General features: G+C 39.1%; 1 protein-coding gene across 3 annotated transcripts in view; it reads right to left on the bottom strand.

Annotated features, from left to right (window-relative positions):
• Window positions 1–17,246, bottom strand: part of TECPR2 (tectonin beta-propeller repeat containing 2) — a 72,287-nt gene that overhangs the window by 13,320 nt on the left and 41,721 nt on the right. For 2 of the 3 annotated variants that reach the window (XM_084632040.1, XM_084632042.1), the window contains 3 exons: window positions 16,233–16,322; window positions 12,686–12,934; window positions 6,655–6,803 (listed from right to left, as the gene is read on the bottom strand). In XM_084632040.1, coding sequence (XP_084488166.1) covers window positions 6,655–6,803; window positions 12,686–12,934; window positions 16,233–16,322 — 488 coding nt within the window. The remainder of the gene's footprint in view (window positions 1–6,654; window positions 6,804–12,685; window positions 12,935–16,232; window positions 16,323–17,246) is intronic. The other variant, XM_084632041.1, reaches the window with a different exon arrangement.

Below are 17,246 nucleotides of genomic sequence, written 5' to 3'. Positions count from 1 at the left end.
TCTGCCGAATTAGGAACAAATGCTTTATGTCGCTGAAGTGCCTGGAATCCCACTCTGCATATAGCTAATGTTTCTAACATGGATGATTAATACACAGAAAGAACAGTGTCAGATCACATTTGGGCCAAAATACAAGCTTTGAAAATGGAGTTTTTTACTTAATATAAGGTCAACAGAAATGTTGCCATGACTATTTCATTTTCAGTTGGAAAAAAAAATCAGTAAGCATTTCTCTGGAGTGTTTGCAACACAAGCATTGAGCTAAGGCAGTACATTGAAGTCAAAAAGTGAAGTTGACTAGAAACGGACCACAAACAAAATTGGAACCAATTCATTTATGCTCATGGTTTAACAGAGAAATATAAAATGTAGATAGTATCAAATTAAAATTTTAATAGTTTTAATAATCTGAATGTTATTTATAACAAATATGCTTTTTTCAAAAAAATTTTAAACTTGCAAGCATCTTCTTTAAACAGCCATTGTTCCAGGACTGAATATAGCTCTGAATACGAGACCAGCATCATTTCCATACTTTAACCTGATTCAAATCTGAGGGGACAACCAGAAGCAGCCTCGGAGAGGGTTTTTTTGTTTTAATTTTTTTTTTTTCATCTTAGCTGTTTGAAACAGCTCACATGTTTGAGCACAAGTCCAAGTGGAGAAGCTGAGGCATCCCTCAGGTGCACACTCGTGTTTAAGTTTAAGCACATGAATAGCCCCATTGGTTTCAGTAGGACTGCTCACAAGCTCAAAGTAACAGTTATAAGTCTGTTTATAGTATTGGGGCCTTAAGGTATGTCTACACTGCAAAAAACCTCACGGAAGCAAGTCTCTTAGCCTGTCATTTGAGACCAACATGGCTACGATACCGCCGCACACAAGAAATTCTACTGTAATACACAGACACAGCAGGGCAAGGATAAGGTTTGTGTGCTGAACTTCCTGTCTTTGGTGCAACAACAAGCAAAAGACTATGTTAATGTGACTAAAGGCTGAGATTTTAAAGATTAACATTATGAAAAAAATTCCTATGTCAAAAATGTAGCATGAGTGGTGGACCTTTAAAGAAACACAAGTACTGCTGGACAGGTTTTCTTCAAACTTTCCAAAAAACAAAACTCCCCAACCCATTTCCCCTTACATGAACAGTAAAATTTTTTCAATTACCCTTTGAACTGAAAGTTATAAACCTTTAAAAACTGGACCTTATAGTAACCCTGGCATCTCTCTCAACCACAGTTAAATGCATATAAAGACAGTTGAACAGGTATAGTAAGTATTAACAATGTGTTCCACCTAGAACAGTCACAATGCCTGATCTGGCTATTGCAGAATACAGAAAGTTGGTGAGTAAAATACATTGTGATTAATCTTCCTAACAAAAACAATGAACCAGGAATCTGTGTCTGTTATTACTAGTCCGATCTGAAAACTACAAGCAAATGTTGCTCAAAAGATACTCTTATTCTACAGACTTTGTCCCTTTGAAGGTCTCTCACTTCAGGTTGACTAGATCCAGTCCTTCTTGGCCTTTAAAACCAGATGAGTTTAAGCCTACTGTGAAATGAGCTGCACTAACTCTCTCAAGCATCCAGAAACTGGTGCTACAATTACAATTTTGTGTGAATTTATGCCAGGATGAATCATTTTATATCTCAGGTTTCAGAGTAACAGCCGTGTTAGTCTGTATTCGCAAAAAGAAAAGGAGTACTTGTGGCACCTTAGAGACTAACCAATTTATTAGAGTATAAGCTTTCGTGAGCTACAGCTCACTTCCTCAGATGCATCTGAGGAAGTGAGCTGTAATCTGAGGAAGTGAGCTGTAGCTCACGAAAGCTTATACTCTAATAAATTGGTTAGTCTCTAAGGTGCCACAAGTACTCCTTTTCATTTTATATCTGTATCTCTAAATCTTGCATGAAAAGCCTCTATTCAGCAAATATTCCATCACACACCTAACTTCAAGCACGTGAGTAGTTCCACTCAAGTCAAGGCATGTATTTAAGTACCTTGTTCTAATCATTTTATAGAAAGCTGTGCCAGAGACAAGTTAGAAGTTGAAGATTATCTTTTCAGTTACGTAACCCTGAAAAGAGAATGGTTAAGGAATATTTTTTTTTAAAAAAGAGCAAGGCATAGATTTATCTGACGGGAAAAAAATATTCACAAACTATATTGGTGAAAATATGTCAAAAGATGGATGCACAGGTGGATACATTTCAAGAACCCTGATTTGATCTGAAGTAACAAGCAAATGGATATATGAAGGAGGAATGACTCCCAAACTTCATGTTTTGAAGATATTCATTAAAAATTACTACAATGAACAAGCCTGTTGATTTCAAGGTAAACACTTGCTTTTTGGGCAAATAGCTTAAAGAGAAGAAAGTGAAAATACCAGTTTAAGATGAATGTTTTTAAAAGAAACACACAGAACAACATCATGCACTACAGTAATCTAGTCCCAGAGTCTTCAGGGTATGTTGAAAACATTTTTGATACCAATAAGAGTAGCTATCAAACACATGACAGGCTGCACTTATAATTCCTGCACAGTGACAGTAGCAATAGCTTAAAACAAAAAATACTGAAAGGCTAGAATTCTTAGCAAAAGCAGCTTAGAGTATGTTAATATTGGCTTTCTTGACCAATAGGAAGAGGAAAATTCTGTGTCTCACTGGACAATGGAATCAGTTTGAAACAAAGACTTTAAACAGTTTTTATTAAAAGTGTGTATGTGCGCACACACATATATGAATGATTGCCTGCTAATTAAAATGTTTCAGTTACAAAGATGGTTTCAACAAAATAAAATCCTGATATTAAAGAAAAGCAAATACTTGAAAAGACACACTATGGAATTCTACATCATCTGAATAAGCCACTTTAGTGGGAGCCTTGATATGCTGTATTTATCCAGTTTCATTTATCTGTAACATGCACTGACTAAAACACTCATGTGGAGCATTCCCAAGTCATGGTTTGCCCTTTCAACCCCCCCAATTGAAAAAGACAGTTCTCTAAGAAAATACTCTCCAACATTACTGCCTTGAATAGGTCCCACGTGGCTAAGGAGGGCTGGCACCAGTTCCTCCAGAGGCTATCTGGACTAGTCTGTACGTTAGTCAGACACAAGTTCTAGAGTGTACTACCTTCCTGGCAGCATTCACAGTAGCACTGGAAAACATCTCTGGGATAGTCAGGCAAAATAATCTATTCGTATTGCAAATGAAAAAATCTTAGACTTGAGATGAATACTTCTGTGCTCCACTGTAAATACTTTAAAGACTAAGTCAAAATTAAAAATCACCCCCAATACCGAAATTGTTAAAAATGACAATAATACTGTAATATTCACTTCAGAAGACCTCTTCCCAAAATTCCAATTAAAGTTCAGAGTACCCAGTAAAGGCATGACCCAAAATTAGAGTCTGATATTGTGGAGTTCTCAGCACTTCCTGCCATGTGCTGAGCATTCTCAAGACCACTGAAGTTAATGGCATTCAGTTTATTTCATGGGACTGAAAGGGAAGAAGGGAGAATTTGGCACAGACCAACAGATTTACATGCTACATGTTTAACCTTAGAGTGTTATTTTGTTTCTTTTGTCTTTTTGATAAAAAGGTCAAAATACCTGAGGATTAGTACCAGTCAGTCAATCATGTTTCTACTTCATCTGCAAAGAGACTAAACAAGAACCAATATTAAAGAACCAGGAAGGTACTTGAAAGAAATGGAATCAGCCAATGTTATTTTGTTCTGCAGAAACTTTGCAAAAATGTTGAACAGCCTTACCGGGTCAGCCCAATGGTTCATCTAGCCCAGTATCCAGTCTACCAACAGTGGCCAGTGCCAGATACTTCAGAGGGAATGAACAGACCAGAGAAATTATTGAGTGATCCATCCCCTATTGTTCAGTTCAAGTTTCTGGCAGTCAGATGCTTAGGGACACCCAGAGCATGGCGTTGTGTCCCTGACCATCTTGATAATTGCCCTTGATGGACCTATCCTTCTTGAACTTATCCAATTCTTTTTTTAACTCAGTTATACTTTTAGCCTTCACAGCATCCCCTAGCAATGAGTTCCACTGGTTGACTGTGCATTGTATGAAAAAGTGCATCCTTATGTTTATTTTAAGCCTACTGCCTATTAATTTCATTGGGTGACCCCTGGATCTTGGGTTACGTGTAGGAGTAAACAGTCACTTTCTCCACACCATTTATGATTTTAGAGACTTCTATCATATTCCACTTTAGTCGTCTCTTTTCTAAGATGAGCAGTACCAGTATTTCTAACCTCTCCTCATATGGAAGCTGTTCCATACCCCAGTTATTTTTGTTGCCCTTCTCTGTACTTTTTCCAATTCTAATAAGTCTTTTTTGAGATGGGGTGACCAAAATTTCACAGTATTCAAGGTGTGGGCATACCATGGATCTATATAGTGGCATTATATGTTCTGTCTTATCTATTTCCTCGTGGTTCCTAACATTGTTAGCTTTATTGACTGCTGCTGCACATAAAACAGATGTTTTGAGATAACTATCTGCTATGACTCCAAGATCCCTTTCATGAGTGGTAACAGCTAATTTAGACCCAATCATTTTGTATGTATAGTTGGGATTGTGTTTTCCCATGTGCATTACTGTGTATTGATCAAAAAGAAAAGGAGGACTTGTGGCACCTTAGAGACTAACCAATTTATTTGAACATGAGCTTTCGTGAGCTACAGCTGTACACAAGTGAGCTGTAGCTCACGAAAGCTCATGCTCAAATAAATTGGTTAGTCTCTAAGGTGCCACAAGTCCTCCTTTTCTTTTTGCGAATACAGACTAACACGGCTGTTACTCTGAAACCTGTGTATTGATCGACACTGAATTTAATCTGCCATTTTCTTGCCCAATCACACAGCTTGAGAGACCCCTTTGTAGATCTTTGCAGTCAGCTTTTGACTCAACTATTCTGAGCAATTTTGTATCATCTGCAAACTTTACCTCTCACTGTTTACAGTAATGTTTCTTCTAAGGCAGTTTCAAGGATTGGTTACAATACACAATGAAATGTGAATGGGTCATAGATTTTTAACATTTGGCAGAAAATTATCTTAGAATTCTAACTGTGCTAAAATGGGTAAGTTTTCTGCTGGTGATAAAGTCAAGTTGAAAGACCAGACAAAAGTATGTAGATTTGATGTTTGTTCTCCTGTGTGCTTAGGAGCCCGAATCATGGACCAGGACCCCTTTGTGCTAGGTATAGTACAAACAAAACAAAAAGCATGTGCCTGCCCCGAGGAGCTTATGATTGTTAAAAGTAGATTGCTTAGAGGAAATGAAGAAAAACCTTCAGGATTCACTAACTCAGACTACAAGAGATCATTTACAGCCAGTTACATGAACTTCAGCAGTACTCATCTGCTAATTAAAGAAAGCAGATGGCAGTTCACAAAATGGTCAAATAGTAGCCATCTAATTAGGTAAATCCTTTCCCTTCAATGATAGCCAGAGATTAAATGAAAAATTTGATTTAAACAAGGTAACTTCATTCCACCTTCTTCTTTCCATAACGTCTTTGTTATAAAGCAGAGTAGAGATTAGTAGGTGAATTGCTTCTCTCTGTTTATTTTGTAATTCTATGTCTACTTTATTATTTCTTTAGACTAGGTGTCTTTGAAACACTAAATTTGCATTTATAATTCATAAACATTCTATAACTGTATATCTGGACACATGATATAGTGTAGTGTTATCTTTGTACTGTATATAAGCAATACAATGAAAGGCTCTCTGTATTTGCTATAGTCAAATCATACCAAAGAGAGATTTCTGACCAATCTAGTCAACGGCCTTATATAGCAGCTCCGTTAGGGCAAAGGTATCATTGACAGCTTTGAACATGTTTTGTAACTTTTAGAAGTGTAGAAACTACAAAATGGAACAGGCAGAAGTCTAGAAAACCACTGTTCAAGATTTTACAGCACTTAATCTAGTCTTCTCGCTGATCACAATTCTAAGGTGTTGGATAAGACAGGAAAGAATGAAACAAGTTTAGAAGAGACTACTAAGAGGGGATATGACAGTGATCTATAAAATTATGAAGGGGGAAGGGGAGTGTTATTTTCCCTTTCCCACAATACAAAAACCAGGAATCACCCTATGAAATTAACAGGCAGCAGGTTTACCACAAACAAGAGGAAGTACTTTTACACACAACTCAAAATTAACTTTTGGATCTCATTGTCATGGGACGTGTGATGGCCAGAAGTATAACTGGGTGGGAAAAAAAAACAAAAAAACAAAACAGATAACTAGGTAAGTTCATGGAGGATAGGTCCATTGATGGCTATTAGCTAAGATGGTCAGGGATGCAACCTCATGCTCCCAGAAGCTGGGAGGGGAAGACAGGGTTGGAACACCTCAACTGCCTTGTTCTGTACACTTCCCCTGAAGCTCTAGTACTGGCCACTGTCAGAGACAGGATACTGGGCTAGATGGACCATTAGTCTGACCCAGTACGGCAATTTTTATGTTCTTAAATTCAGACTTTTTTGGGTCCTCCATCTATCATCCTTTCAGAAAGAAAAGTGTTGAAGTTCCTTGATTTTCAAGGCAGATTGCTAAATTATCACATTTAAAAAGTTATGATCGACTGTTTTACCTGTGCAGGTGGCTCAATCATTATCCACGCAGGAAGCATCAAACTTGGGTTTAGAGGCTGAGTTCCTACACGGAAGTAAATGCCGCCACTAGTATCACAGGCCCAGATGTGCTGATTTCCACATGCCAAACTGGTCAATTTTATAGCTCCTAATGATGAAGAAAGAGACTGTTAATAATTTGGCATTATCTTTTTTAATTCAGCTAATAATCTCCACTGTAGAATTTGAAGTTTAATTTTACAGAAGTATTTCTAAAAAACTAACAGTCAGAGAAGTTATCAGTATAATCAAGAACATTTGCATACAACTCCTGCCTAACTATAAAGCAAATGGGGGGAAAATTAAGATCTCATTTACATTTCATGCATTTATTCTAGTGATTTTTTCTCATCTATCTAAAATGGCCTATTTCATGCAGTATCCTGCCATTGATCAACAACATTTTGACAGTGCATAATGTTCTATCGCTGCTGCTAGAGAACAATGCAATTCAAATGATTATCGTCAGCAGGGAGTAAGAGGCAGAAACCATATGAAATATAGTTTTTTTCTATGCTTAGAGACACAAACTTTCATGCGACCTAAAGTGAACTCTCTTCTGTAGCTAGTCATGCTTATACAATCTTAATGGTCTAGGTCTATAAATACATGTCAGCAATGAACATGGTAAATGTTACCAGAAAATGCAAAGGGTGGGTTAACATTTCAAGGTTAACATGCCTTCATTACTTGTGTTGAGTATAAAACCTATCTGAAAAGTATCTCCCTATTTGTGTCACACAACTTCCTTATTTTATAGTGGTCACAAGAAAACTCCTATCAATGCTTTAATCCTACGTAAAAACAAGCAACATGAAGGCATACAGCTCTGAAACAAGTGTGTTCCAGAGTTCTTAATTTTATTCTCTCTTTCACAACCGGATTACAAATACCCATCAAATTAAGCTGTGAAATGTCTGTGATTTACAAGGATGGGAAAGAAAGCCTATATGATACTGTAGACTGAAATGCTGTGATCTTGAGAATTCTTACTCTTTTATTCATTTACTTTTAAAAACATCCATACTATCCTTTACAGTTAACATTTGGATTTTTTTCTAGTGTTAGGAAGGCATGCATAATGTTAAGTAATGGAAGAGATGAACTAACAATGCTGTTAGGCTGTATACTGAATGCTTTGGTCAGATGCCAAATTAAAGAATCTGAGAATAAATCTCACTGGTTTATTAAATGTTCACTGTTTGGGATACCTGTTATTGGACATAATGTTCACTTGGGGGAAGTGATATCTGGCAACCAACTCTTCATAAAGCACATCACATAATAAAGTTGCATCTTCTAATCAAAGTGAAAAGTATCCCTTAAATTGTATGCGTATAGCATTTATCTGAGTACAGATACTACAAGCTTTTAGCAATACATTGTAGAAAAAAGACACTAGCTCTATACAGCTTTAACTTTTAGTTTGTTATAATGGTGAATGGATTCATTCCTATATCAAGACTATTTGGTATTTAACTGTTTTTGCTTATTGGCTCAAAGGAAAGATTTTACGGCTTATTTCTAAACTCCTTTATTTTAAAAATAATCAGAGTTCAAAATTCTATAGCAAGGAGCACAAATTTCTACAGCAGTTAGAGGTCTGACATACAGCTACAAAGTTACTATTTAAATAAAGCCTCATTACTCCTTGCAGCACAAAGTATGTCTGACAGCAATAGTTTTATGAGAGAGAAGATGGGTAAGGTAATATATTTATTGAACCAACTTCTGTTGGTGAAAAAGACAAAACTTTCAAATTCTAGAGAGCTGAAGAATAAATAAAAGATTACCTCTCCCACCTTGTGTCTCTCATTCTGGGACCAACATGGCTACAACACTACAAACAGTAATAGTTTTGTCACGTGATATCTCAGCTGTTTAAATGTTTTGATCCAAATAAGCATCAGCTCACTCAAACATGGAGTCATATGTCACTTACATGGCATTGCTGGTATTACTAACCTCGAAAGTAGAACATGACATTCCAAAATACAAACATTAGGTAAACATTTTCAGCTTTTTTTTCCCTCCCCTCTTATTGCTTTTACCTTAGGGAAAGGTCATGCTAACCACCATTCATCCACAAAAGAGGACAGAGGTATCTCTATGCGTGATTCAGATACATTGTTTATTGTTGAATTGTAAAGGTCATTCTACTGTATTTAGAAACCTTGACACTGATAGTTTAAACCTTAATCAAAACAATTTACCAGATACTATTCTACAGTACATAGTATAGGGACTGGAGAAAGGTGAAACTGACATAATACAAAATATTTCAGCATTTATTCTGGGAACATGCTCATCCAATTCCAAAGTCTGCATCTCTTTTTACAACAGTTACATGAATGTTTCAAGACAGTTTACCACTTTTAAAACTTTTCCAGGAATAAAATTTGTCATTAAGATTTGACAATAATTATTTTATTATAGTTATTAAGTTTCTTGGGCCACAATGTAACAAGCTAAAGACCTGATTCAATAAATCACTGCATGTGGATGCATTGCTGTGCCTGCACAGAGCCCCACTGACTGCAGAGATGGACCTGAATACATTAAATTGAAGGACTGTGTCCCAAAATGGTAACAAGATGATGTAAGATGTTTTATTGCACCAATCAGCTACGGTCAATGATTTTTTTGCCTTTTCCCCCTCCCAATGGATAAATGATCTGTAACAGAATCATTTACCGGGGGGGGGGGAGGGATAGCTCAGTGGTTTGAGCATTGGCCTGCTAAACCCAGGGTTGTGAGTTCAATCCTTGAGGGGGCCATTTAGGGATCTGGGGCAAAAATTGGGGATTGGTCCTGCTTTGAGCAGGGGGTTGGACTAGATGACCTCCTGAGGTCCCTTCCAACCCTGATATTCTATGATTCTATGATTCATTTCTTAATCCAGTGGTCACCAACCGGTCGATCACGATCGACTGGCCGATCCTAGAGGATCTCCCAGTCGATCACGATCTCTGGTGGTGTAGTGGGGCTGCCGCTAAGGCAGGCTCTCTGCCTGCCAGCCAGCCCCACACCACATCACTCCTAGAAGTGGCCAGTGTGGCCCCACAGGCAGGGGTACAGGGGTCTCCCTCCACATGCTGCCCCTTTCTGCAAGCACTGCCCCTTCAGCTCCCACTGGCTGGGAATGGGGAGCTGCGGCCATGCAGAGCTGTGGGGGTGGTGCTTGCGGAGAGGGGCAACACACAGAGCCACATGCCCCCCGTCCCTTTCCCACAGGGGCTGCAGGGGGACGTTGGCCCCTTCCGGGAGTGGCGTGGGGCCAGGGTAGGCAGGGTGCCTGCCTTGGCTGAGCTATGCTGCATTGCCAACTGGTAGCTGCCGGAGGTAAGTGCTGCCCGGTGGGAGGCCATACCCCAGGCCCTCCCGGAGCCAGCACCCCGAACCCTTGCCCCAGCCCAGAGCCAGCACCCCGTATCCCCTCCTGCACCCCAACCCCCTGCCCCAGCCCTGACGCCCTCCAAGAGCCAGCACCCTGTATCCCCTCCTGCACCCCAACACTCTGCCCCAGCCCAGAGTTCCCTCCTACATCCAAACTCCCTCCCAGAGCTTTCATCCCACACTCTCCCCTGCACCCCAAACCCCACCCCAAGCTCAGCCCAGAGCCCCCTCCCACACTGCAAACCCCTCAGTCCTAGGCCAGAGCTCGCACCCTCTCCCAAACCTCAACCCTCTACCTGAGCTCAGTGAAAGTGAGTGAGGGTATGGGAGAGCAAGCGACGGAGAGGAGGGGATGGAGTGAGCGGGGCGGGGCTTTGGAGAAGGGGTGGGGTAGATCTTGGGTTGCCCTTAAATTCAGAAAGTGATCTTGGGCTTAAAAAGTTTGGAGACCACTGTCTTAATCCTTAAACCGTATGTCAACTATTCGGGAATTTTGTTTATAGAAATCAATACTAGAAGGTATTTATGGTGATTTGAGTCAGTTAACGCACATATAGTGCATTACAACTATTGTAAGATACACTACAATAACATCTATAATTCACTGTAAAGATATAACTAATCAAATTTCTATGCAGCCACCAATGTATGTCAAGAAAGAAAAATACCAGTTTAAATACTCCTGACCCATCATGAGAATTCCTGTAGTCTTTTCAGGAGTTTACATATTGTAGCAATGACTGAAATGACTCCCAGCTCATAAGCCAATTTACATTTTACTGTCTATTCTCTAGCCCTCTCCCTGCTCACTGGCTCCCAAAGACAGGTTGCTCATGCTAGAGAATTATTTGCTTAGTATAGTCTGGAGTCTTCTACTACAAACCTCCCTGATCCCCCACCACCACCACCACATGATTTACATCTAATATGTCATTCAAGTCCTGGATATCTGAGAAGTGAGAAATGTACCAAAACAGATCAAGTGCAGCGTGGGCTACTGTATGTAGCAACAGAGTGGGACTGAGGAGACCTAAGTTCTATTCCAAGCTCTGCTCCAAGTCTGCTAGGTGATCTTGGGCAAGTTACTTCACCACTGTGTCTCAGTTTCCCTTTCTGTAAAGGGAGGATAGTGATACTTACCCCTCCTTTGTAAAGTGCTTGACATTTACTGATGGAAAAGCTATAACAGCTAGATATTAACCATGAAATTGAAATATCATCACCTAGACTGCTAGAAAATAATAATCATGACTACAAAAGTGGTCCAAGACCTGCTAGGCAAGTGAGGGAGCCTGTTAGTGACCTCACTCATGAACCAGTGAATGTGCAACAGCTTGAGAGGCATTCAAATTTAAGACATCTTGGCAGCTGGGAGCCAGTCCAATTTAAAAAAAAAAAAAAAGGGTCATATTCCAGGCTGAAAACTTGAAGCTTTAAAAACGTGGATAATGTTTTTTCTGTACATAACTTATGACTGATTTTTTTTTAATATGAAGATTAATAATGTTAACTGTTTATATAATTATGTTATAGAAAATGAAGTCTGCTGCTTATGCTTGCCTAGCTTAAAGCCAGCTGAACCAATTTTGATCCAACTTTAAAAAAATTCAGCTTTGATCTTATGCCAAATGCAGAAAATTTCGTCCCAAAGGAAATGTGAAGTTAAGAGCCAATTTGGAAGTGATGTTAGAAAGGACTTCATTCAATTATGTCACTTTTGAATGAATCAATTCACTTGTCTCCAGGAGACTTGCATACAATATAGCGTGGCAGCTAATGAACAGTGCACAACATTACAGACTTTAGGACAGGAAGTAAAGACATAGCCAACTGAGAGAGACTATCAAAGAAATATACATGTAGAATAAATTGGCTAAACTGCTAAGCAGCCAGGATACCCCATTGCTTATGGAGAGTGTCATATTGGAAGAATGTTTTAATGACCACAAGCAGTCAAGGACTAGGATTTTATGTCTTATCCAACCAAAGACAGCAACTTCAGCAGCACCACATTCCCCCAATGCCATGCTGAGGCATAAGTTCAGTATCAACTTGAACAGAAGAACATCACCAACTGAATCACTAGTGCTGCTTTCTGAAACAGGTTTCCTTGAAGGATTCCCACCCAAGTACTGACTGCTTTGCCTGATAAAAACAAAACAAAAAAATACCCTTTACAAAATACCATCAAGTGAACAATGAACACTTAATACTACCTTCATAGCAAAAGGCTATCTAAAAGCATGCCAGCTATTGGAAAACCCTGGGATTTTTTCTGACATTTGATAAAGTTGGAAAATTTTACATCTTTACTAATACAGCAGTTATTTTCAGGTGTTATTAAATTCAATAAATCTTAAAATTTAAATTGGTATTTGCAAAGCCAATGAAAAATGCAGCAGAATATTTTTTAAAAACCTAAAAAGAAAAGGAGTACTTGCAGCACCACGAAAGCTTATGCTCAAATAAATTGGTTAGTCTCTAAGGTGCCACAAGTACTCCTTTTCTTTTTGCGGATACAGACTAACACGGCTGCTACTCTGAAACCTTTATAAAACCTGTTTGCTTAAAAATAAGTTGAGTCTTTTCGCTTACCACAAAAAGCCATACCTAGCTGAGAAAGGTCCAGTTTTGTCCAGTGCATCCCAGCTGGGCAACTTGGCGAAAGTGTTCTGATAAAGATCTGTCCTTGTTTATCCAAACCCCATATGGCATCCTGGCAGGCTGAATAACACACCATTTCAGCATCAGGCGGTAGCTGAACTGAAGAAGGATGGAACTGAGGATTCTGATCACTGACACAAAACAGATCCTTGTTGCTTTGGCATAGCCACAGAAAGCTTCCTATGGAGAGAACGTGTGTGTTATTGTTAAAATCACTCCTAATCTACTCTCTAATACTTACATAGTTGCTTCACTCTGTTTTTAAATGCGCTCTGCACTTAATGGTAAACTATCAGTCTTCTGAAACGTATTCTTCGGTCAAGATTTTCTAACCTAAATTCCTAGATTTAGGCATCTAAAATAAGTGGCCTGATTTTCAGAAGTTTTGAGTATTTAACACTTTGAGAGTAAAAATTAGTGTTTTTACATATCCACACCCACACCCCTGCGACCACTTCTTTCTGTCATCCTACATTGCTTGCAATCTCTTCTCCCAAATTCAATTGCTGCTTTGGTTTTTCCCCTGTATGATATTAGCACTTGTTCAAAACCAGACACTCCTGCCTAAGCAAAAGTTGCTAAACAGGCCTATCCTAAACAAAGGAATGTGTGTGTGTTTACCTCAATTTACATATAAGTAGTAAACAGGTCCTCAAGATAGCAGGAGGAGGAGGAGAAGGCAGGAAACAGAATAATTTGCATTTTAGTGAACAAGTGGGAGACCAAAGAGCACAAAACCTCCTTCACCACCAGACTGCATGTTGCCTTCCTCACTGTTTGGATAAACTTTACTTTGAGGGGTAACCTTCAGAATAATCCACTTCAAAGGTTCATTGGACTATAGAAGAAAGTGGCAGAAAACCAAGTTCTTTCTTTCACCCAAGACAACAAAGGTGCACTTTTGGGCCTCTGGGAGTGCTCCTGACCAAGGAGTGGATCAGTCACCATCTTGCTGGAAGACTGTGGGCGAAGGAGGCCATCTTAAACAAAGCCTTGAACGAAAACATGCTAGGTTAAATTTTAGACGCATGTTTTCATTTTTATTTGCTGGTAACGATTCTATCTCATACATGAATACACTTAAAATCCTACCTTCTTTCATTAATAAACTTGCTTTATTTTAAATCTAAACCAATCCAGTGCTTTATTTAAACTGAAGTGCTTGGTAACTCCAGTTAAAGCAGAAAACTCTTGAATATTGACTCCTTAAAGGGACAATGGACCTTAATATCCCTCTGACTGTTCCAGGACAGGGCTGGACATTTCAGAACTTATGTTTCTGGGAAAAGTTGGGACTGGGGAATCACTATGCCAATTGTTAACCAAGGCTGGTGGAAGCCAGTGGAAATCTGTGGTATTGCAGATAGGTTCTAGGATGGGCCTCCATCCTCCATTTTTCTTTTGGGTTAAGAAGTAATGGGAGTAAAAACCCTTCCTCATGTTGTGGAGGAACTTGTTCCACAGCACCTAAGTGTAGAAGACAGTTTACTTGTTAGAAGGTGCCCATGAAAAGGGTCCCTGAACAGGGACGAGGAGGGAGGGAAGTAAAAGGAATCAAGTAGCCTGTGTGTATGATTTCTAGGGTTCACTTGTCAGTGATGATGGAAGACCACGTTGAGTAAAAGGGAGTCAGACAATCCCTGATGTGGAAGATGGATGGTGTCATCAGCTCTGTAGAGTGGGAAGTTCATTCAGATCCTTGACCAAGCCCTCAAATTTGTTGCTTTGAGTATAAGATTAAGTAACCGAACTGGTAAGCTAAAACTATGCTAGTAAACAATTTTAACGCTAAGTGAGCTAACTTCATGACACTTCTGGGAACGCCATCTCAGGACGGTTGAAAAAGAACCGAGGAGGTCAGGTTGTGTGCACGCTAGATGAGGTGCCAATGGTGCTGCGAGACAGGGATCGTGCATGCTGAAATTCTCCAGTCAAAGGCACTGAGACGCACCAACACCTGAAGTGGAGTACCTCTGGGCATCACTTGAAAAACACAAACAAACAAACCAACCAACCAACCAATTTGGACCATGGCAGTTTTCTGCTTGATATACAGTAAACTGCAAATTACAGCTTACTTAGTCTACTGGTGGCTGATCATGAATGGCGGAAACTGAGGCAAATACAGATAAGGCCTTAAGCACCTTAAATATTTCAGAAGTGTTTCCTTAACATGAATCCACCCACCTGCCTAACAATATATTGGACAGATTACTTTCAAAATGTATGCAACTAAGGGAAGGTTTATATGTTTTTTAGAGAAGTTACATTTATGCTTTAAAAATAAAATAGAATAATAGTTTTTTTCAGTCCCAGAGACAAAGAGGAAAGATGTGGTTAAGGCACTGGACCTAGAATCAGGAAATCTGGAGTTCCATTCCCAGTTCTAAACACAGGATCTTGATTGATTTGGGGCAAGTTATTCTCTCTCTCTCTGTTTCTCCTTCTCTAAAATGGAGATATTTCTTTCTCACAGGAGTGGTGGTGAGGCTCAGTTTATATCAGAGATGCTGTGGTGAAAAGTATATAAATAAAATACTTTTAAGAAACCACCCTATTTTATTTTTATGCCATGCTGCAGTCTTCCAGTGATGATGATGGCAAAAACTGAAGGGGGTGTCAGTTCACTCGCTGGAGAGTGTTACTGACTCCAATAACCTAATAGGTTAGGCTACCTAGCCTCTTTCCCGCTAACTGGGTGGTGCTGCTTTAAATGAATCGACTTCCCTAGCACCAAAGAGTCATCATTAGCAGCAAGTGTACAGATTAGAAACCCAATATAGAATATGGTACTGAGGGCCAAAATTAGCATAAGAACAAATATGGTAAAATCCAAATGGTTGATGAGAAAATGTGAATTACTAAATTTCTCCCATCTTCATCCATTAAAGCACCTCAATGGGATTTGTGGATTCATCTTGTACTACAGCAATGTATGGAAAGCGTCTAGCATATTGTGGCACCACAGGACATAATAAATAAATAGGTCAGTACAAAATCTCGAGTCCTCAAATTGAGTTTTGCTACCAAAGCCTCCACTCTCCCTACCTCCCTGCCAATCTTTGGTGGTAGACCTACTTATCCCACCAACTCCTTAGCATCTATGCACACCACATCCATTACAGTAATATTTTTTTCCCTCCACATTTAGTGGCTCAGCACCCCTCCAAATGAGGGATATATAATTTCAAAAAGACACTAAACACTTTATTCCTTGCATGAGCCAGTAAGGATGCTCAAAAAGCAGCACACCTTATTCAAGGCCATTCCACTGCAGTCCCACCATGATTTATCTCCAATAACTTAGACAGAAGGAAATTCTAGCTTGTTCCAAAAATATGGGATTTCTGCACACCGATAGACAAAAACTCTGGATTAGTTCTGCATTATGGAACCTGTTAGTACCATTTCAGCTATCAACTCTAATGCATGAAGTCAGTTTAATTATGGTATAAGCTTATATTGAAGATTCACTAACCTTCTTTAGTTGGAGCTGAGGAAGCTAACACAAAAGCCCATTTTGTGGCAGAAACAGTACCTCGAGGCACAATATTATTCCAATATGTTCCTGAAAAAGAGAGCAAAACAATCACCGCCATGAATCACACACTTTGCAACTTAAATGTTATGACAAAGTCTTTTGTTAGAAATATTTTTTAAAAGTTCTGAGGATTTCTGTTATAATCAACTATTAAATTTATTTGTTCTAATCAATATCTGATATTGCTGTGGCCAAAACACATTATAAAACCAAATGACTATTTATTAAGATTGATTTCCCACCAGTTCATGCTCATAGGTTTGAGAGACTTTTCTTGTTTAAAAAAACGCACACACACCATTTTTCATTAAGTGCATTTATGTCACTAGACAGTTTGTTACATTATCATGGATGAACACCAAATCAGCACATAGATGAAGAAGTCATTGCAACAGGGATCAGGTTCAGGTTGATGCTTCAGGTTCAATGTTGAAACATTTGGCAACTGTTTATATTTGTGAATTACACCACGTAGTAACGAAATCTGAAGTCCAAAATAGAACTAAAATCTAGTGCAAAGATTGTATCTGCTGCTTCTCAGCCCTGTTTGGAGGTTCCCCTTTGTTGCAAGCTTACATGAAATGATCCGTTAGAGGTCACCTTTTGTTCTAAGCACTAGCAGCAGTTTTGACCCAATACTTACAGCTGAAGGTTGTGCTGACTCTTCAGCAAAATACTTTGTTTAGATTTACAAAGGTCACATAGACAAAAGTGAGGAGGATGTTCTTTCCCATCAAATGCCAAGTTTGTTACTTGCAACCTTCTGCCCTTCCAGGGATACACAACTATAATTAACTTTACATGATCGGCAAGGCTAAGATTTAGTCATGGGTATTTTTAGTAAAAGTCATGGACAGGTCACGAGCAAAACACAAAAATTCACGGCCCGTGACCTGTCCATGATTTTTACTATAAACACCTATGACTAAATCGCTGCTCCTACGGCTCCAC

The sequence above is a fragment of the Lepidochelys olivacea genome, assembly GCF_965140295.1.
Source record: "Lepidochelys olivacea isolate rLepOli2 genome assembly, chromosome: 6".
Taxonomy (NCBI): domain Eukaryota; kingdom Metazoa; phylum Chordata; order Testudines; family Cheloniidae; genus Lepidochelys; species Lepidochelys olivacea.
Note: the sequence above shows the minus strand (reverse complement) of the source record. Positions and strands in the feature narration are given on the sequence as shown.